This window comes from Eptesicus fuscus, chromosome 13, assembly GCF_027574615.1.
Source record: "Eptesicus fuscus isolate TK198812 chromosome 13, DD_ASM_mEF_20220401, whole genome shotgun sequence".
In the NCBI taxonomy this organism is placed as follows: Eukaryota; Metazoa; Chordata; class Mammalia; order Chiroptera; family Vespertilionidae; genus Eptesicus; species Eptesicus fuscus.
In genome coordinates, this window is record NC_072485.1 from 80291873 (window position 1) to 80312191 (window position 20319).

The 20319-nt window shown below is 59.4% G+C and overlaps 3 protein-coding genes across 4 annotated transcripts; 1 reads left to right on the forward strand and 2 right to left on the reverse strand.

The window, feature by feature from the left end:
* Positions 1-7745: 7745 nt before the first annotated feature.
* Positions 7746-10733, reverse strand: PRDX5 (peroxiredoxin 5). Its single transcript, XM_008159072.3, has 6 exons — positions 10399-10733; positions 8999-9133; positions 8395-8526; positions 8284-8322; positions 8086-8147; positions 7746-7982 (listed from the first exon to the last, which is right to left on the reverse strand). The coding sequence occupies exons 1-6, from the start codon at positions 10561-10563 to the stop codon at positions 7877-7879; spliced, it is 639 nt and encodes a 212-aa protein (XP_008157294.2). The 5' UTR covers positions 10564-10733; the 3' UTR covers positions 7746-7876.
* A 145-nt stretch (positions 10734-10878) lies between these two features.
* Positions 10879-12102, forward strand: TRMT112 (tRNA methyltransferase activator subunit 11-2). The gene is made up of 4 exons (XM_008159070.3): positions 10879-11365; positions 11460-11561; positions 11655-11744; positions 11830-12102. Exons 1-4 carry the CDS (start codon positions 11288-11290, stop codon positions 11935-11937), a joined length of 378 nt encoding a protein of 125 aa, XP_008157292.1. The 5' UTR covers positions 10879-11287; the 3' UTR covers positions 11938-12102.
* A 61-nt stretch (positions 12103-12163) lies between these two features.
* ESRRA (estrogen related receptor alpha) lies at positions 12164-20281 on the reverse strand. Of its 2 annotated transcripts, none has more exons than XM_008159068.3 (7): positions 20258-20281; positions 17750-18086; positions 14763-14879; positions 14472-14600; positions 13869-14036; positions 13505-13774; positions 12164-13084 (listed from the first exon to the last, which is right to left on the reverse strand). In XM_008159068.3, the coding sequence occupies exons 2-7, from the start codon at positions 18072-18074 to the stop codon at positions 12825-12827; spliced, it is 1269 nt and encodes a 422-aa protein (XP_008157290.1). In that variant the 5' UTR covers positions 18075-18086; positions 20258-20281; the 3' UTR covers positions 12164-12824. The 2 variants fall into 2 exon arrangements, with proteins under 2 accessions (XP_008157290.1, XP_008157291.1); XM_008159069.3 differs by lacking the exon at positions 20258-20281 and adding an exon at positions 19545-19741.
* Between the last annotated feature and the right edge of the window lie 38 nt (positions 20282-20319).

Here is a 20319-nt window from a genome sequence, read left to right on the forward strand (position 1 = left end):
GATTTTTAGAGAGTGGAAGGGAAAGGGAGAGACAGAGAAACACTGAAGTGAGAGAGACACGTCGATTGGCTGCCTCCTGCATGCCCCTGACCAGGGCCGGGAGCCTGCAACCGAAGCATGTGCCCTTGACCAGAATCGAACCTGGGACCTCCCAGTCCACAGGCCGACGCTCTATCTACTGAGCCAAACCAGCTAGGGCTCATCTCCCTTTTATAATGAAGAAACTGATACACAGAGAGGTTAAGTCGCTTATTTAAGGCCACACAGCCAGGGAGTGGTGGAGCCAAGATACAGAAGGCAGACGAATGAATGGTCTTGAACAAATGAATTCCTATTTCAGAAATAAGAAAAGTGGAATGCAAGGGGGCTGGGGGTAAGTAGGGCCTCTGAGGGTAAACCCAAGTGCTCAGGCCCTGAGAGCTGGGTCACCTCCCCTCCCGCCGCCTTGCTGCCCTCTGGTGGGAGAGCAAGGTTGGAGCCAGCACCTCATTTGCAAGCAAGGGGCGACCCACCACCAAGCCCTGAGGCTGCCAGCCTCCCCCGCAATGAAAGGCACACGTTAAAGGCAGCTCCGAGGCACCGTTACTACCCATTCAGCTAGCAAAGTAAATCCCCAAGGTGAACCGGGTCGGCGGAAGGTGGGGAGAGATGCGCACGCACACGCCTTCGGCCCTCAGAACAGCCTCACAGTTTCCAGAGACCGATAAAGCCGCCACCGTCCTCCCACGTCCTCCCACGTCCTCCCACCTCCTCCCACGTCCTTCCACGTCCTCCCACGTCCTCCCACGGGCACGCTGGCATCGGGGACACGCCCCGAGGACGCAGCCCAGACGGAAACACAAATAGAACTGCTCTGAAGCTGCCCTCGTACCAGATGTCCACCAAGAGAACCCGACTGAGCCGCGCGCGTGGCCAGGACCCCTCGCTGCCTTCGCCCAGACTTCTCCGTCTTCCTCACGCCGGGATCAGCCTCCCCCCGCCGAGTACTGGTGGCTGTCACCTTTCGTCACGGCGGGCCATCACTCGCGCCCTCACTGTGTGGTGTGTAGGGTGTGCGAGACCCCGATGTGACTGTGGGAGGCACAGGGGCAAGCAGAGCCCCGCGTCTGAGCTCGCCTTCCATCCCCACACGAGGAGGCGCACGCCGAGGTCTTGGGAGAAGCCACTGGGTTACCATCCTGCTTTGCAGCGGTGCTGGTTGCACAACTTGGCGAACAGACTGAAAACCACCACTTGTACACTTTTAACGAGTGAATTTCCTGCCCTAACCGGCGTGGCTCAGTGGATAGAGCGTCGGCCTGAGGACCAAAGGGCTCGCGTTATATTCTGGTCAAGGGCACGCACCTTGCTGGCAGGCTCCTCCCTGGCTCGGGCCCTGGTCAGGCTCCTGCAGGAGGCAACCAATTGATGTGTCTCTCTCACATCGATGTTTCTCTCTCTTTCCCTCTCTCTTCCACTCCCCCTAAAAACCCATGGAAAAATATTCTCGGGTGAGGATTAACAAAATAATAATAATAATATAAATAACATAATAAATCTGAAAAAGCCAAGTGACGTTTCTGATACATGAATTGTTATAAAAACTCCATCTTTAATGGATCTGGGTGTGGCCCAGGCGGACTAGTTCGGGGAAGGGACGGGGAACAAGCTGTCACCCTCAGCCAATGGGACCGACCGGGGCCTTGCCGGTTAGAGCGTGTGGGGCCGGGTAGGAAAGGGAGGGAGGGAGGGGTGTGTCAGGTGGCGAACGTTGTCGGGGAGACTCTGAAGAGGCAGCAGCCAGAGGACCCACAAGCTGAGGAGCTGAGGTGACTATGGAGGCCAAGGCTGCAGGGACAGCGGCTCGGAGAGGGGTCACTGGGGATACGGGGCAGCTCAGCATGTGCCCCCCAAGGCTGACGGGAGCCGCAGGGACGTGACGCTGTCCCCTGGAGGCCTTGGGTCCCCAAGGTCCCTCTGCTCGGGCACAATCCTCCCCCTGCGGCCATGGGGCTTGTTGCTCACCGTACCCTTTCCCCCCAGGTCACAGACCCCTGGTGTCCAGTTAGACACACGGCGCCTGGAGCAAAGGCGACATTTCCCAGGGCCTCACAGTTAGCGTGGCCACGCGAACACGCTCTGCCCAGCGAGATGCCGGTGGGAAGGATGCGTGGCGGCCTCCAGGAAACCTTAAAGCCAGCTGACATGGGTCTTGGATCTCCTCCCTGCGGGCTGGCCCATCCCCGTGCTGGCTGGAACTCGAGCACCCACATGTTTAAAGTGACAGCGCAGCCCCATGGGAGGAGCGTGGGTCCCTGACCACCGTGGAGCTGCCACACCAGCCCTAGACGGTCGGCCTCCCCACTGCATGTCTGTGAGCCACGCCTGTTCACTCCCGGGTCCTCACGCCACTCTCCAGCAAACCTAATGCTCCTTCCGAGCCGCTGCCGTCCATTTCCGGCCGGAACAGTGGGAGCAGTGCCAGGACGCTGGGGGAGCACAGCTTTCTCTCTCCCTCCCTTTCCTCGCCGCTTCACTCCTCCCCACACGTGTGCTGTGTGTCCCGTGCGCCCTCCTGAGCAGGGCACCTTACCTGTGTCAAGAAAAACCATGATTCCCAGCTCCAGCAGGGAGGTGATGCGATTGTAAATAGAATGGCAGCCCGGCCATGGCTCAGTGGTTGAGCATTGACCTATGAACCAGGAGGTCACAGTTCAATTCCCGGTGAGGGCACATGCCCAGGTTTCGGGCTCGATCCCCAGTGTGAGGTGTGAAGGAGGCAGCCGACCAATGACTCTCTCTCATCATTCATGCTTCTATCTCTCTCTCTTTCTCCCTTCCTCTCTGAAATCTGAAATAAGAATGGCAGATTGCTCTGCATACCCATTAACACCAAGAATCAAGCGTTCACACAGACGTGGCCCTATCTTCTCCAGAAGTTATACAAACACACATGCGTGCCCACACACACATTTTCTCTCTCGGCTGTCACTCCCCGGCGCCTGTGTGGCCAAACCCCAAACTCCACCAGCAGGGTCTGCTGCCTGGGGGCCCGCAGCCTCCAATGCTTCGATCATGGTGACCCATGGCTGCACCCCAGCCTGGTCTAGGCCAGGAATGCCAGGACCCTCCAGCCCACACTTTCTCTCAGAAGCTCAGTCATTCTAGGGCCTGGCAAACATTCCCCCTGGAGACATCCTTAGGTGAGACCTCAGGCACCAAATAACATATGGGGGATCCCGGGGACCTAGAGGCAGTAGACAGTAAGAGAGCCACTAGCCCAGCCCTAACCAGTTTAGCTCAGTGGATAGAGCATCGGCCTGTGGACTCAAGGGTCCCAGGTTTGATTCCGGTCAAGGGCATGTACCTTGGTTGCTGGCACATCCCCAGTAGGGGGTGTGCAGGAGGCAGCTGATCGATGTTTCTCTCTCATCGATGTTTCTAACTCTCTATCCCTGTCTCTTCCGCTCTGTAAAAAATCAATAAAAAAATTTTTTTTTTTATAAAGAGAGCCACTAGCCCCATTATACTGATGAGGAAACTGAGGCGCAGGAGGCACAGTCACAAAAACCCTCAGTGACAGGACTGAGCTTGGACCTCTCTCTACCCTCCTAGCGCTCCCCCCTCCCCCGACGTGGGCTGCACGGGAAGCGGGGTCTCTTCATTTGTTTCTATAACCGCTTATTGGGCACTTACTGTGCGCTAGGCACTGTGCCGAGCATGCTACGTAAATTGTCTCATGTGTTCCCCACATCCCTGTGACGTGGGCGGGACTTTTCTCACTTTAAAGGTGAGGGAAGTGGGGTCCAGGGAAACGAACGCACCTGTCCAAGATCACCGGCTTCTCGGCAGCAGGTCAGCATCCGCAGCCTGGAGGTCTCGGCCCACAGCCTGGCGGCCCCACTCTGCTCTGAGGCTTCCAGATGGGGGTGGAGGGCTCACCTGGAATTCCTGGAAGGACTTCAGGGACTCCATGAAACCGTTAAGCAGCACGTAGGTGTCCATGTGTGCACATGCACACACGTGTGCAAGCATGCATTTTCTAAGGGAAAGGGCATTGCTCTTGGCAGCACTTCAAAGGAACTCAATTTACCAGAAAGGCCAGGACCATGGACGCTGAGTGAAACCCTCGGCCTGGGGGTCAGCTTTGCTGTCTTGGGCAGGTCACGGCAGGAGGGTGGGTCTTATTAGGAGATATGTTTCAGGGTGGGGCGTAGGTTGGTTGATTTTTTTAAAAATATATTTTTTTAAATATATTTTATTGATTTTTTACAGAGAGGAAGGGAGAGGGACAGAGAGTCAGAAACATCGATGAGAGAGAAACATCGATCAGCCGCCTCCTGCACACCCCCTACTGGGGATGTGCCCACAACCAAGGTACATGCCCTTGACCGGAATCGAACCCGGGACCTATCAGTCCGCAGGCCGACGCTCTATCCACTGAGCCAAACCGGTTTCGGCTATTGATTTTTTATAGAGAGAAAGGGAGAGGGATAGAGAGTTAGAAACATCAATGAAAAAGAAACATCCATCAGCTGTCTCCTGCACACTCCCTACTGGGGATGTGCCCGCAACCAAGGTACATGCCTGTGTGGGATCCCTTGTCACGTCCCGCGTGTTTCAGAGATCCCGTTCGGGTCCAGTTTCTGGAGAAGGCCACAATCAAAATGAAGAGAAGCTAGAAAAGAATCAATTTGGGAAAATGTGGGGCCAGGCGGGAGCCCACCTCTAGTGGGAGGACTGCCACCGCTTTGACCTTTGCTGTCCCTTTTTATTAGAGATTTGAGATACACCCATTGCCCTTAGGCAGGTAATTCCAGTAACAGACAGGTTATTTTATCAACAAGGATTTACAAGATTATTTGGTGGGGAAGTTGCCTCAATTACCATCATCTCAATTAGATAGGGAGTGGTTGGCTCTGACCTTTAGCTTCAAGGTTGACCAGCCTTCCTAAGTTCCATTTTCACATAACTACCAAGTGACAATGTTCGGTTTCCGGCACATGCCCTTGACTGGAATCGAACCTGGGACCCTTCAGTCTGCAGGCCGACGCTCTATCCACTGAGCCAAACCAGTTAGGGCTTGGTTGATTTTTTTTTAACATATTATTATTTATTTCAGAGAGGAAGGGAGAGGGAGAGGGAGAGAGAGATAGAAACATCAATGATGAGAATCATTGATTGGCTGCCTCCTGCACACCCCACACTGGAGATGGAGTCTACAACCGGGGCATGTGCCCTGACCAGTAATTGAACCCATGGCCTCCTGGTTCATAGGTCAATGCTTAACCACTGAGCCACACCGGCCGTGCTGGTTAGTTGATTTTAACGTTTCCCCTTATCTACAGGCCTGAAACCTGGCCTGCCCGCCGCAGCTCGGCCATATTCTCATCATGTGATAGTAGATCTGGGGCCTTCAGCCCCCAGAGCAGCTCGCAGGGCACTGCCCACCCCAGCAAGCTGGCCCATATGGCCAGCAGCCAGGGCCACCGAGGCCAGAGCCCCATCTCCACCCACACCCCACGATCATCGGGAACCCCCTCACCCAGCCTAAAGGCCCAGCCATGGCAATTAGGACACTTCCTCTCAGGGCCTTGCTGGGCCTCGGCCAGGAGGGGAGGAACAGGCAGCTGAGGGGCAGCGATGGAGACTGGGCTTGCCTATTAGCAAGCAGCTGCCGGGGCCACACAGTCTGCTGCAGGGAATGGGGGCACCAGCGACCGACTCGGATGCTCTGTCCACCTGGAGTTCAAGGCCACGCACTGGTACGCACACAGGTGACGGCAGGGGGTGGGGCGCGATGCCTCCGGTTCCTCGTTCGTGTGACAGGAGAATTAAGAGAGATATTGTCCAGGAAAGAAAGGGCCTTTCTGCCATCACGTCAAAGACAGCGCTGTGACAGGGAGGTCAGCCCCGGCCCTGCCCCAGCCCAGGACCCTGGAGGATCAGCAGGGAGTGGGAGAACTGAAGGGGCAAAGGTCAGAGGGTGGGCCCCATGCTGAGTGCCCTATCCACGTGAATACCACCCCAACCTCCCAGCCCCTTAGGTCCCAGAGGCCCCCTTCCTCCCAGCACCCAACAGGTGGCCACGCAGCAGCCCCCACCGGCGGGACCCACGCGGCTGCGTCCTGTCCTGCACTGCTCACCTGGCGCCTCTCCGCCCCCCATCCAGCTCGGCCTCCACACAGGCCAGGGACGAGCCTGACCCGACGCGGCCCTGCGGCCCTCCTTCCCTGGCCCGGCTCCCAGCGTCCTCTCCCGCAGCTGTGTGCGTTGTGTGGGGCAGCAACTTGGGGCCACCCACCCCACCTGCACACCTACAGCCGTCGGAGCCCTCTCCCGGAGCTCCGATCCCACGGCCTCGAGGACTGTCCTCCAAAGGCCTCTCCTTAGCCCTCTCCCTGACCTCCGGGGAGTGCAGCCCGCCTGGTCAGCCCTGGGGGCGGGGCAGTGAGGAGGCTCCAAGCTGGTGCTGGCTGGAGGGGGGTGTAAGGAGGGGGGGGCGGGGGGCAGCATTAGGTGAGTCAAGCTGGACACACAGGCACACCTCACTCTGTTGCCCTTCGCAGAGGAGGCATTTCTTACAAACTGAAGAGAGGACCCTCCACCAGCAAGGTTAGCACTGGCTTCATTAGGGTGGTTGGGAACCCACCGCTCAGTCCGAGGCACGCCCACATCAGACCGCAGAGAGCCCTCCTTCCCGGGACAGGGAAGGTGTGCCTGTGCCCAGCCCCCGTCATCCAGGGCTAGAGCGCCATCTCAGACCAGCCCAGAGGCCAGAGGCAAGCATGCAGGACCCATTCTTCTCAAGAATGCGCTTCTAACGCTAAGAAATCTCCACTTTTATTTCCTCTGAACACTCTGGGTATTGCCTGGTTGTGTTTCTGGTTTGCAAACCCTAAGACCTTTGAATAAATCTTCATCATTTATTTCTAGTTAAAACCTCCCAATTTCATCTACGCTCCGTCAACAGAGCCCACCTGAATTTTCCCCACCCTGCACCCCGCACCCCACCCCACCTTAGGCTGTGAGCTCCCAACACAGGAGGGGCCTAATGATCCTGCAAAATGCTGCTAAGCACATGGCTTCCTGGGAACAAAAGGCCCAGGGACAAAGAGCAGGGCCTGCAGAAGGCAACAGCCCAGCCCCAAATCCCACTGGCCTCCCTGATCCCCAGCCGCTCACAGTACACCCACCACTGGTCAGGCCTTACCACCATCTTCTCCCCTCCACACTTCACCTAGTCTCCTCCTCCAGGGAGCCCTCCTGGACTGAACCAGCACTGCCTCTACTGATGAAGCCTTCTGCTAGTCAGATGGTCCCAAGGTACCTTCCTGGGATGTAGGTGCTCCTGGGAAGGGTTCAACAGTCTAAAAAAATGGTGGGGCTGGGGCATGACCCAGGTTGGGGAGTGCCTAGAGCCAAAGTTCCTAGCCTAGAGTTTATGGTCTAAATGAGATCAATCAGCACCCAGAGATCAAATGCAGAAGTCTGGGTGTAAGCCAAGCTCTCGTCTGCCTAGGGCCTTTCCAGATCTGCCCCCTCTGCAGTCTGCTCCTTCCCTTGCCCTTCAGAACACTGGCCCTTTCTCTGCTTCCAGACTGTTGCTTCCTAACTCCTCCTCCAAGAGGCCTTCCCTCACCACCTCCTAAATTAAGTCAAGGTCCCCTATAGCAGTCCCCCTTCAGTCCCTGCCCACTGCCCTCACAGCTATGACTGCCACGAGGCGTGAGTGAATCAGCAACTCAAAATCCAGGAGACAGACGTGAATCAGAGTGTTTATTGCAGAAGTCTGGCCAAGGCCTCAACTTGGTGGCCAGCTGAGGCTGGACCGGCCTCGGCCCTGGCTGGGCAGGTGTAGGAGGGAAGGCAGAGGGAGCACGTCTGGGCCGGGGCCTCAGAGCTGCGAGAGGAGGTTGGGGGCCAGGCTGCAGGTGAGGCCTGTGCCATCCGGCTCCACATTGAGGGCCTTCACTACACCATCCTCTATCACCATGGAGAACCTGCCAGACAGAGGGCAGGGCCGTTACAAGAGCTGGGCCTGGAGGCCGGGAATAGAGAGGGAGGGTGGCAGGGGAACCCCACAGGGGAACCTCCCACTTTTACCTCTTGAGCCGTCGATTCCCAAACAGGGACACCAACGAATCATCCAGTAACAAATCTGTCTCCTAAGAAACGAGACAGAAACAAGGGTCAGGAACCCCAAGAACAGCCAAACTCCCCAGCTGCTCCCCACACTGGTCACGACCCTCTAAACCCCTGCCTCCAGCCCAGCTGCAGGGGTGAGGTGGGGGTTGCACTCACCTTCCCAAAGGCTCCCGTGGGGTCAGCCAGAAGCCGAATCTAAAGAGAAAGTCAAGGTCACAGGAAAATCTCCCGCCTGGCCCCTGAGCCCCTGCGGGACCCACACCTCACCTTGCCTTCTGTGTTGTGGGCTCGTCCCCACTCTTCAGTCACAAAGACATCGTTAACGCTCAGACATGCCACCACCTGGACGCCCTTGGCCTTCAGAGCCCCCGCCTGCTCCACAAACCCTGGCAGGTGAGTCTGGGAGGGAAAACACAGACTCAGCAAAGGGACAACTGCCTCCACTCCTCGGTCTGGCCTTCATCTCCAGGACTTCCTCGCTGTCCCGCTCCAACACCTTCCACCAGACAATGAGAGCTGCGTAAGCCACGGTCCCTTTTAGCCTTGGCCAGGGGAGCTTGGATCCACACTTAAGATTTCTGTGGTCAAGACCGTGACTTTCCTGTAGGCATAATTATGTCTTATTTACCAAATACCTCCCACGGTGCCCGTCAGCCAGCAGATCACTGAGAGGGGTTGGGTTTCACTGTAATGCCCTTTCTTCCATGCTCCTGAGACCACTACCTTTTCACAGCCCACGCTGATTCGTTAACCGTCATGTCCCCTGCACGGTATTGCTGCAAGCTGCCGCAGGACAACACGGAGCGCTATGAACAACGCAGACATGTGCACAAGTTCCCACCTGCTGAGCCCCAGAAGGGCAGGGCCTCACCTTGGAACAGCCGGGGGTAAAGGCTCCAGGGACTCCAAACAGCACCCCCTTCTTGCCCTTGAACAGCTCTGCCAGGTCCACCTTGTTCCCAGGCTGCCCTTCAAATACCACCACAGATGGGATGGCATCTCCCACCTAGAGGGAAGGACACAAGTTCAGGGTCAGGGAGTGGGGGGCAAGCAGGGCGGTCAAGGGAAGGGCAGCGAACCCAGAGCCAGGGGGACCGAGGGCCTGGAAGCCCGGACTGGCGAGGCCAGGGCTGACTCACGGCAGGGTGTCTGAACCTGTCAGAGCTCCCAGAGGCCCCTCCCAGCCTCCCTCCCTCTCCCCCCACTGCCTGTTACCCCACATCCTCCAGGTTTCAAGTTGGCCCTATTCCTCTTTGAGGGCCTGTTGGTAACAACAGAAAAAGGGAGAGAACCGCCTCCCAGGTGTTGCAACTCCTCGCAACAAGTGGTCTGGGTTACAGGAAAGAAGTGGGGTAACTGGGCAGGAGGAGGAGGGTCAGGGGGCTGTATGGGGGGCGGGGGGGGGCTGAAAAATGGAGGGAGAGGATCCTGGCCAGTCTATGTCCCATCCCAAGATGAGAACAGCAGAAGGTGGGGAAGGTTTAGTTGTGTGTGGTGTGTTTGTTTTTTTTTTTGGGGGGGGGCGGTTGTGGGGGTACATCCAGGGGGTATAGAGTAAAAACAGTAATCTCTTGGAGGGAAAGAGCAGTCTACCTGGGAGTGTGTGAGGGCGTCATGGCAGGAGGGAGACAAGAGGGAGGGAAGTCGGTTGGGATAGGATGGAGCAGAGGGAGGAAGAGTGTGGGGGGAAGGGGGTAGCTCTAAGGCGCTGGCGACAGTTCAGCAGGAGCGTGTGACCCGCGGGCTAAAGCGGGGAATTAGCTGTGGGCGGCGTGGAATGGGGGAGGCGTGGCAGGGCTCTAAGAGACAATGTTTCAGAAGGTGGGGCGAGTGAGGCCCATAACAACCTGATAAAAGCGTGCCGGAGGGCACAGCGGGGTTATGTGTGGGGTTGAAAGGGGACCCTGGCGCAGAGGAGGTTCCAGAAGGTGGGGGAGGCCATGGTACTCCAGCGCCTGAAAAGGGTTGAGCCCCCATCACAGGGCGTCGCGGTGAATGTGGGAGAGAAGGCTCGAAAGCCTCAGGGGCAGCCCCGGGAGATGGTGCACGAAACCCTTAAAACGGGCGAGAACGGTGGGGGTTGTTGAGAGGATGGGGGACAGACGACGCGAGGAGCCCCTAGGGCGGCCGAGAGCGGTCCCCAGGGCAGGAAAAGCGGGAGGCCGGGAGGGTGTGGGCCGGGGCCGCGGCCTTCAGCGGGACGGAGGGCCTTGGAGAGTCGGGGGAGAGGGGGAGAGGGGTCAGGCCTGGCCGGACTGGGCCAGCGGTCACCTTGATCGGGGCCATAGCGACAGCGGCGCTTCTGAAACCGCGGGCTCGGCTGAGCGTCCACTCGAGGCCTCCTTCCACGCACCCTCCGCCTCCCGCTGCTGCCGCACAACGGACGGCGACCACACGAGCGAGAATGGAGCCCGATAGGCGGCCCAGGATGCACATTCCGGTCGGCCCCACACCGGGTATTGAGGCCACAACCGCCCGGCGCCGCCCCCGCTCCCGCCTCCACCCCCGCCCCCGGGCGTCCGCGGGAGGCAGGGCCTGGGTCGCCGTGCCGCAGCGGAACCTGCAAAAGGCGGGGCCTCAGACCACCGCGGGGCGGGCCGCCTCCAACGCGCGAGCGGGGCGGGCGTTGGGGCGGGGCTGACTTATTTGCATAGGGGGCGTGGCCTGTGGGCGGGGCCTTCGGCAGCCGGCGGCTTATTTGCTTACAAGGAGGGGCGACGTGGTTTTGACGCGCCTAATTAACGGATTGGGGCAGGGTGACCGTTCCTTAACCGAAAGCGAGGGGCAGGAGCCGACGGTTCCGGGCGCCTGCGTGGAGTAAAACACGCTTATTTCGCATCGACGAAGGCCCCGGCCCCGCGACTTCCCTACGTACAACCTGCGCTGCGCAGGATCTGCAGCGAGTGGAGGTCTGGCTCAGGCACAACCACCGGGCCTGCCCCGAGACACCCTCCGCCGGGATGCTTCCGGCGGCCACGCGTGACGCGAGGAAGCCTTGGCAGGACCTGCGCTCCCGCGAGCACCAGAAGTTCCAGCAACTTCGGCCGCTTCCGCTCCTCCCGGCCCTGCAATAGGCTAGAGAGCGGGGCGGCCCCGGAAGTGACGCAGCGGAGCGCCTGTCTCCTTCCGGTTCCGGCCGGGGAAAGAGTGTGGCGGCGACATGAAGCTGCTTACCCACAATTTGCTGAGCTCGCACGTGCGAGGGGTGGGACCCCGTGGATTCCCGCTGCGTCTTGAGGTACCGCACGGGGGACGCTCGGGCGCCCGTGTCCCGGGAGGGATAGGGGAGCCAGGCTCCGATCCCTGCCCAACCAAACCCCTCCGCCCTGCAGGCTACCGAGGTCCGCGTCATCCCGGTGGAGTTCAACCCGGACTTCGTGGCGCGTATGATACCCAAAGTGGAGTGGGCGGCGCTGTTGGAGGCGGCCGATCACGTGAGGACCCTCCCCCTGCCCGCGCGCACCCAGCCCCTTGCTCCTGGCCAGGGTTGCGGGTGCCCAGGGATAATTTAGGTCTCTTGCCCACAGTTGCGTCTGGTCGAGGTGCCCAAAGGGCCGATTCAGGGGTATGAGCAAGATGAGACGTTTCTGAGGAAGATGCACCACGTGCTGCTGGAGGTGAGACTGGGCTGTCACTTGCTTCCTGGCTACACAGCCACACCCGGAGGCTGCCAGTGCTCAGCTCTTCCCCCCTTCCCCGCAGGTGGAGGTGGTGGAGGGCACCCTGCAGTGCCCAGAGTCCGGACGTGTGTTCCCCATCACCCGCGGAATCCCCAACATGCTGCTGAATGAGGAGGAAACCGAGACTTAATCGTGCCAGGCATTCGTTTTTCATACTGTGACCATGTGTGTTTTTATGTATATCCTGTTGGTTAGTTTTGTCACGTGTATTCCCAGCTCTTGACCCAGTGACACGCCACACAGTGTTCTTGAGCTCGATATATATGTTTTTCTCATTAAAGGTTCAAAACCAAAAGCGGTTTCTCTTTGCAACAAATATACATTAAAATAGAGTCTCTGTACAGCCAAGGGCTCTGGGCCCTGGCTTGCCCCATGTCCCTGCGCCTCCCTGGCCAAACCCAAAAATAAATATAGTGTTATTGCTCTGCAGGGCATAGAGGCAGTGCTCTCCCTACCCCCTGAGGAGCCTGGGTGGGAGCTGATGGGGGACCCTGGCCACCCCAGGGGTCCAGGGGCTGGAGCCTGCTTGGAGTTATTGCTTTAAGGGGTCGGGGGGCAGAATGCCCAATGCAAATGAGGAGCCAAGGGGGCAGGGGCCTTTGCTCTCCGAATTTCCCTCTGCTCTGGAGAGGGGGTCGGATTAAGCAGCAGCAAAAGCATCACCCACTGGGAGACTGGCCTCCACTCCCTTCCCTCCCTGAGATCAGGCTTCTGCCCCCCTCCCCTACACATCCCCTGCAGCCCCCTATGGCTTCCACAGCACCCCCTACACTCTGGGGGCACGTTATGGCTTGCAAGGGGCAGCACTGTGCCCAGAGCCTGGGCACACACGTTCCCAGCGTCTACACCCCCGGAGAAGGGGGAGGGGAGGGCGTAGGGCCTGCTCCCAGGGACTGATGGTATTGCCTTGGCCCTGCCAGCAGGCTGTGGCACTGCCGACCCCAGCTCTGCCCCCTTGGGGCTGACCCCATGCTGGGCGGGTCCTGCCAGCACCCCCACCCATGCCCACCCCTTGCCTCAGTCCATCATAGCCTCAAGCATCTCCAAGAACAACTTGTGCATGGGCACTTTGCCCTCCAGCTTCACCCCATAGAAATGGGCCAGCACTTTGCCCGCTGTCTGGCGAAGGAGTGGTAGTGTAAGCAGCAGCCTGCCTGCCCGCCGCCTCTCAGCACCCCCTCCGGGGCCCGCCCGGCCTGCTTCATACTCCAGCAGGGCCTCATGGAGAGCTTCTCGCAGCTGCTCCACAGCCTCAGCATCTTCAATGTGCACAGAGTCTGCAAGGAGTGGGGAGAGAGCTGTTGACATGGACCATCTCCAGGAAGGAGAGAGCCCGCATCTGCTTGGGCACTGAGGGATGGAGCCTACACAGGAGCCGGACACAGATTTGTGGATTGTCTGACTGAGGCAACTCTCACTGCTTGTGCCCGTGAGCCAGGGCCCACCTTTTCTCAACTAGGGTGCCCTCTTGTCCTCCCTACCTCCCCTCCCACTAAGTGGTTCACCTTTCCAGTAAGTATGGCACTAGGGTTCAAAGTCCTAGGTGCAGTTCCTGGGCCTGCGCTTGCCTTGCTTTGCAGCTTGCAGCAAGTCGCTGTTCTTTCCTGTGCCTATTTCCTTGTCTGCAAAATGGACTGCGCCACCATGAGAGCTATGGAGGGCCTTCTGGAGACTCGTCAGCACCTACCCAGGCTCACCTGAGTTGGCAAGGGCCAGGGCCTTCAGCAGGACATACTCCTCCCGCTCCAGCCGCAGGGCCTGCAGTCGCCGCACTAGCTGCAGCAGGGCAGCCCCGAGTTCCCCCAGGCCAGCTGCTCGTGCCCCCTCTTCATCCAGGACCAGGTCCTCAGCGAAGGCCAGCTCATCCTGCAGCGGCAGTGAGCGCTGGGCCACACCCAGCACCAGCACCTCCATCCATACGCTCTGCAGTACTGACATCTGGTCCGACAGTGACAGTGACGAGAACCCTGGAGGACCATGGGGAGTGCACCGGGCTGAGCAGGCACCAGAGCCAGGCCTGGCCTGGCCACCCAGGGGAGCCCGCATCACCTGGCCCTTTACCTGGGATGCTCTTGGCCCAGCTGATGGTGACCACAATCTCTCGGTCAAAGAGGTCACAGAGGGTAGCTACGGCTGGGAGGTGTCCATCAGGGCCCGCTGGGTCGGGCATGGCATACAGCTTCTCAGGCTCTACCACCAGCAGGTGGGACACCAGTGCGTTCACTGGGGCTGCAGTGACAGTTGGAAGAGGCACTCGAATTCATCACCTTGCAGGCCCTTTGGAGTCAAACATCTCCCAGAGTCAGTCCCCCCGTGGCTTCCCTCCACAGCCACTGGTCAGCAGGCTCAGACACCTTCCTCCAGGAAGGGCTCTGCCTGACTCCCAGGGGAGGGCTCTGCCTGACTCCCAGGGGAAGTCAGTCTGTTGTGAACAGGTTCTGGGTGTTAGGGAACCTTTCCCTGTTCCCAGCTGTACTGCTCAGGACTGACAGAAAAAGGTCTTTTCAAAAGTGCTTTTGGGGAAAACGGGTAAGTGAATAGATGAGGAGAAAAGTGGGGTCCCAGTGCCCAAAATAACTCCTCTCCTCAGTGAATGACACCAGGTAGGCCTCTTGCGTCCTAGCACAATCCCGACCCTAGAGCTCCAAGGACCCACAGACTCACCTGTCTTCCGAGGGCCTCCAGCTACTGCCAGGGGTCCGGCAGGGAAGGGTCCCGGGAAGGGCAGTGGATCCACCTCTGGTCGCCGCTTGTACTTCTGTCGCCCACCCCGGACACGGTCCAGACGTACCCCTTGAATTGTAGGACAGGGCTGTGTCCTAGAGGCTGGGGGTGGCTTGCTCTACAGAGCCCTCCTGCCCAATCCATTCCACCACCACGTCTCAGGCTTTGCCCCCTCCAGCCCCATGCGCCCAGCTCCCCCAACCTTTGCCAAGGCTCCTGCCCAGCACTCACCTTCTTTGAGCATGCCCACCCGCAGGCACTTGGTGAAGCGACAGGCCTGGCAGGCCTTGCGTCTCCGCTTGGTGATCTCACACTCATTGGAAGCCGGACAGCTGTACTCGATGCTCCCTGCCAGGAAGAGGCAGGGCTCCAGTGGCGGCCTCCCAGGGCCTGGAGGAGGCCCAGCAGACAGGAGAGCCCTGACTCCCCGGGCAAGCACAGGTCTGGGGAGAGCAGGAGTGCCGTGAGTGGGGCAGGGAAGCCCGGGGCGGTGAGGAGAATGGCTGCTGGGCTGGGGGCCCCCGTCTGGGCAAAAGGGCTGGGACCAGGGGAGTCAGGCTGCGTCTTGTCAAGCCACATCTCGGTCTCCTGCCCTCGTCTGCTCTCTTCAAGGCTTACAATGGCCTCTCCATTGCTACCTCTAATGGGCAATTCTCACCTTCACCTTCCAGGGCCTAAAGGGGTGTCTAACACCCACTCCTAGGAACTCTGAGACACTTTTTCTCTTTTGCTTTTAGGACACCCTCCTGGTTTCCAGGCCACCTCACTGGCCATTGTGGGCTCTGTGCATCCCCTGTGCTCCTGCCATTGAAGAACCCAGGCCTGCCCTCTGACCCCGTCTCCACTGACTCATTCCCATGCTGACGGTCCCTAAGTCATAGGCTTTCAAGTTTGTATCTCCTGCCTGGACCTGCCTACACTAGACTCACATCCCACTGCCTCCTCGACATCTCGCACGTCTGTCTAGAAGGCCGCACAAACCTAACCTGTCCGAAAGGGAGCCCGTGATGGACCCCTCCGAAACCTGCAACTCCATCCGCCAGCTGCTCACGCAGACACCTAGGCGACATCTCATTCCGTCTCCCGCCCCAAATCCAACCCTTCAGCTGATCCTGGTGGGCTTTACCGCCCGACATGGCCTCCTGCTCTGCCCTTGCCTGAGGCATGTGATTAAACCTAAGTTAGGTCCTGTCCCGCCCCAGCTCAAACCCTCCAGTGATTTCCCTTCTCAGAGTAAAAGCCCAGTGAACCCTGCGGCCTGAGGCCTGCACCCCGGCTCCTCACCCCTCTGACCTCTTCCTCCGTGTACTCTGTTGTGGCTCCAGGCCCCTCACTCAGGGCCCACAGCTCCCTTTCTCCTGCAGGCTCCCCTGTGGTCACCTCGCGGAGGCCTTCCCTGGCCACCCTGCGAGGGGAGGGGTGATGAGGATGCCACATGCCCCCTCTGTGGACATCTCCGGTGCTGGCCGCTGCTGGGAGTTTCTCATCGGCTCTCAGCACCATCAAATATGCCACCTGGGTGCACATCTATCTTCTTTATCATCCGTCTCCTGACTTCAGTGTGAGCTCCAGGAGGCCAGGGCTGTCCCCATGAGAGGAAAGGCCGGGCACTTCGTGGGCGCTCATAGCTGGTGCATGACAGCAGCCCTCCCAGCCTCGCAGGACTACTTCAGGGGCTGAATGACACACCAGCCAACATGCCCTTCGCGTGTTTCTCCTACACCCTACCACGCTTCCACTCTCAGCTCAAGACACCCCCTCAGGGAGGCCCTCCAGAGCTCCGGACCCAGCCAGGTTCCTTGGTACTCGCCCTGCTCCTCACGCTCCAGCACTCACACAGCTGAACTGTGTGCAATGCCCTGTTTTCTCTCCCCTCCGCTAGAAGGTAAAGTGTTTGAGGGCCCGCCGTCCGGCCTGTCCCCGTGTCTGGAACAGTGACCAGGGCAGCAAAGCACAGGTCTGTCGAGGCTCTGGCAGCTGCCTGGGGCCTTTCCTGACACTTCCACACACCAGCTGTGTGACCTTGAACAAGTCCCACAAGCCCCCGAACCCTCAGTTTTCTCATTTGTAAAACTGGGGTGACAGAAACAGTACTTCTTATAAAGGTGAGTTGTGAGAAGGGGGTAACTGAAGTACCTCATTTAACATGATTCCTAACACCTAAATATCAATAGGTGATTATTTATGGCTAGTGCTCAATCAATGTTTGTCAACTGAATCAGCAGAGAATGAAGGGTCCCAGGGTGGGCAGGAGACACCTGGATCTGAACCTGTTGGCTCCTGGGCTTCAGAGACAGAGGGAGCACAGAGGTTTTACACCCGTGGGTGTTGGCAACGGCAAAGTCAAAATGGCTTGTATGTCACAATCATTCGTGAGGCACCTGTCCAAAGTTCAGTTATTAGAAATAAGCAGAGGCAGCAGTCTGGCATTTAAGAGCTCGACTCTGGACCTGAATTGACCCAAGTTCAAATCCTAGTTCTGCCATTTTCTACCTTTAGGACTTGGACAAAGTTCTAAAAACCTCACTGGGCCTCAGTTATAATATTGCTGGCACCTTGCAGGTTGCTGTGGGGGTAACAGGTCATGAACGTACTCAAGAAATGTTCTCAAAAATTATACATGTTACAGCCCCAAAGCAACCAGAGGTTTACATGAAAGTATAAGGAACAGGCACATCCCAAGTACTGCTCATTACACCACCACCTTGCTCACTCATATTTGAATATGCTTTCCTGAATGAGAGAAATCCCTGAGTACGATCAGCAGGGTGCCTAATAGTCCTTTTAAAGTTAGGTTCTGAAATAGGATGTAGCCCCTCTCAGCTATAAAAACCTGTTTTGGGGGAGGGAGTGGGGGTGTCTATGCTAGTGAGAAGCCAGTAGCTGCCAGAAGCAAGAACCAAGTTTAGGAGCAGGCAGAGGCTGTCTCGAGTTGTTCAGAGCCACTGTGGACGGTGCTGGGCCTGTCACACCCAGAAACGAAGCGTAGGAGACATCCTGAGTCCTCGCCCACATCCCACATCCAATCTATCCACACATCCTGGTGGCTCTGTTTGACTTTTAAGGGGAAGAGCATTCCTCGGAGGTAAGAGGGGTGGGAGGACCAGGCTGCCCACCCCCAGTGGTCGTCTGGGGGTCTAGTGCCACTCAGCAGTGCACCAATTGGGTAGTGCCAGGCCCAGCGGGCAAAGGGCACAGAAGTGGGGATAGGGGCTCACCCTGGATGGTCCTCTTGAAGAAAGCTTTGCAGGCCTCACAGGACGCCACACCATAGTGGTAGCCCGAGGCCACGTCTCCACAGACCAGGCACAGGCGTTTAGGCAGGGAGCTGAGCACCAGCTTCCCGCCACCCTGCTCACCAGGCCCAGCCCCCTCCCCATCCTCCTCTTCCTTGTGGCCTGGAAGGTGGCGCGTGGGAGCTGGGCCAGGGGCCAGGGCTACAGGGGGCTCGGTCTCAGTCTCCGAGGAACCCTTTGGGCTGTCTGGGCTGGCCGGTTCTGCCTTGATGTAGAGAGGCTCAATGCCCACCACCTGGCTGGACATGGCGCTGGTCACCTGTGGGGAGAAGCCTGTCAGGTCACAGGGAGGTGCTGGATGGGGGATGGAGAGACACCCTGCCACCCTGGTTGCCCAACCCCAGGCCTGGGGCCAGGCTTCCAGTATCAGTGAGGGGGAAGGAGGAGGTACAGAGTCCAAGGAAGGGCTGCCCAGGAAAAGCGCCCCCCCCCTTGTTGCCATGGGAATAGAGTCTCCAGAGCCTCCAGGGCCAGTAACTGACAGCAAGTCGGTCCCATTTAGGAACCTGCAAGAGACTTAGAAACCCCCTACTCCTACCCAGGCCAGGGAGCAGGGTAACCTTGGCCCCAGGCGACCTTCAACTCCATCTGGAATCCTCAACTAGAAATGGGATACCCTCTCAATTTTCTCCAGACAGGGACCTCGATCTCCCTCTCACCGGTGTATCCCCCATTCAGGAGCACAGAGAGAGGTACACAAGCCCAAGGGCAGTTGGATGTGCTCACACGCGTGTGTCTCACCCTCACACACTCCCACTCACCTGGGTTGTCAGGTGTCCTCACATGCTCATTCAACATGGCCTTTCCCGAGCCCAGTTCTCATTCATGCTCACTCACTCCTCCCAAGTGCATAGCTCATCAACAAAACCGCACTCGAGACTCATAATCACACACTCACTCTTACACGCTCACTCCCACGCTCACCTTGCCCCACACTAACAGGCATAGACCCTCGTGGAAACATTCAGACCTTTCACACCTGACACACTGCCCCCTCCTGCCCCAACAAGCCCACTCCAAGGCACACCAACCGGCGCGGCTCCACCTCCTTGCACATCCCCCCACACCCCACCCGCCAGCACGTTCACTCGTTCACTCCGGCTGCCGCAGAGTCCTCCTCCTCCGAGGCGCCCCGCCCCCCCGACCCGTGCACACCTATGGGAAGTTGCCTAAAGTTGCAGCGTTCCCCTCCCCCTCCGCCCGCGGGGGACCTCTATCAGGTTATCAGGAAGTAAATGGGCAGTGCCAAGGAGGAGGAAGTTCTCCCCAGCCGGTGCGATGACCTTTGACCCAGAGAGGAGGGTGGCCCAAGGCCCCTACGAGCGCCCCCACGTGGTCTTCAAAGCCCCTTCCCCGACAGGGAGCCCTCCCCATCTTCCACCCCGGCCCGCCCCGGGGACTTCGGCAAGCTCCCGGGGACGCGTTGAACCCTGCCCTCGGACGGGAGCCGAGGCCCAAGCCCGACCCTGGCTTAGGGCTTGGAGCCGGAGCCGAAGCCGGCCCCTGCCCCAGGCCGGCACACTGAGCCTGGACGGCAGGTCCCGCCCGGACCCTGGCCGCGTCTGGGTCTCCACCGGGTCCCGACCGAGACCCGGGCCGGACCCCGCCTGGAGCCCGCCCCCCGCCCGCCTCCCTATGAAATCGCCTGCCGCGCTCGCACATGGCCCCCGCCCCCTCCCGCCCACCTCCCCAGCGGCAGTCCCCTCCGCCCCCGGACCTGGGGCTCCGGCAGGGCGGGCGGGCAGGCATGGGGGCCGAGCGGACCGGAGCGCCGGGGTAAGCCGGGGGCCGCTGGCGGCCCCTCCTCCGCCGCCTCCTCGGGCCGCGCCGCCCCGCCGCGCCGCGTCCCCTCACTCGGCGGCGCCGCCGGCGGCTTGTAGGACACAAAAGGACATCGCGGCCGCTTCCTACTCCGCTTCCTCCAGCTGACAGCGGGGGCGGGGCCGGCCGTGCGCATGCAAAGCAGGGGGCGGGGCCTGGCGCCCTATGCTAATCAGACAAGTGGAGCAGGCAGCGCCTCGGTGCCGGGACGAGTCGGGAAGTGCCGGCGGAGCCAGCGGGCGGGCTTTCGCGGAGGTCCCGCCCCGTCGCCGCAAGCCACGGCGGCGCACTCGCGTACGGGCCTCCGAGGGGGGCGTGACCAGGGGAGACGCGTAGTGGCTCGGATGGGGGTGGGGCCAAGAACGCCTTCACGAAACGGAGGAGGCGGGGCGCGCTGTGCGCGAGGGGAGTGGGCGAGGGCGCCCCGTGAGACCACAGGCACATGTAAATGAGAGGCCTGACCAGCGGAGAAGCGACATCTGCATATGCATGAGGGGCGGAGCCTAGCATGCCCTGGAAGGCAAGTGCTGCCCACTTTCCCTTTTTCCCTTTCCCCCCCAGATAACACCGTCGGGGCCCTTGGACCAAAGGCCCAATATCCCCTCAAACCTGCGGAGTCCGGGATGGGAGGAGCAGATCTACAACATGCAAGAAGTCCTGGATTTCGAGTC

Excerpts from the sequence above, each read along its gene's own strand:
- PRDX5 (XM_008159072.3), bottom strand. The coding sequence starts at position 10,563 with ATGTGCATCCTGGGCCGCCTATCGGGCTCCATTCTCGCTCGTGTGGTC. Across the intron at positions 9,134-10,398 it reads TCGCTATGGCCCCGATCAAG|GTGGGAGATGCCATCCCATC; the intron begins GTGACCGCTGGC and ends CCTTCCCTCTAG. Across the intron at positions 8,323-8,394 it reads CCCACAACACAGAAGGCAAG|ATTCGGCTTCTGGCTGACCC; the intron begins GTGAGGTGTGGG and ends CTTTCTCTTTAG.
- TRMT112 (XM_008159070.3), top strand. The coding sequence starts at position 11,288 with ATGAAGCTGCTTACCCACAATTTGCTGAGCTCGCACGTGCGAGGGGTG. Across the intron at positions 11,366-11,459 it reads GATTCCCGCTGCGTCTTGAG|GCTACCGAGGTCCGCGTCAT; the intron begins GTACCGCACGGG and ends TCCGCCCTGCAG. Across the intron at positions 11,562-11,654 it reads TGTTGGAGGCGGCCGATCAC|TTGCGTCTGGTCGAGGTGCC; the intron begins GTGAGGACCCTC and ends TCTTGCCCACAG.
- ESRRA (XM_008159068.3), bottom strand. The coding sequence starts at position 18,074 with ATGTCCAGCCAGGTGGTGGGCATTGAGCCTCTCTACATCAAGGCAGAA. Across the intron at positions 14,880-17,749 it reads CTTCAAGAGGACCATCCAGG|GGAGCATCGAGTACAGCTGT; the intron begins GTGAGCCCCTAT and ends TCTTCCTGGCAG. Across the intron at positions 13,775-13,868 it reads CTGGGCCAAGAGCATCCCAG|GGTTCTCGTCACTGTCACTG; the intron begins GTAAAGGGCCAG and ends ATGGTCCTCCAG.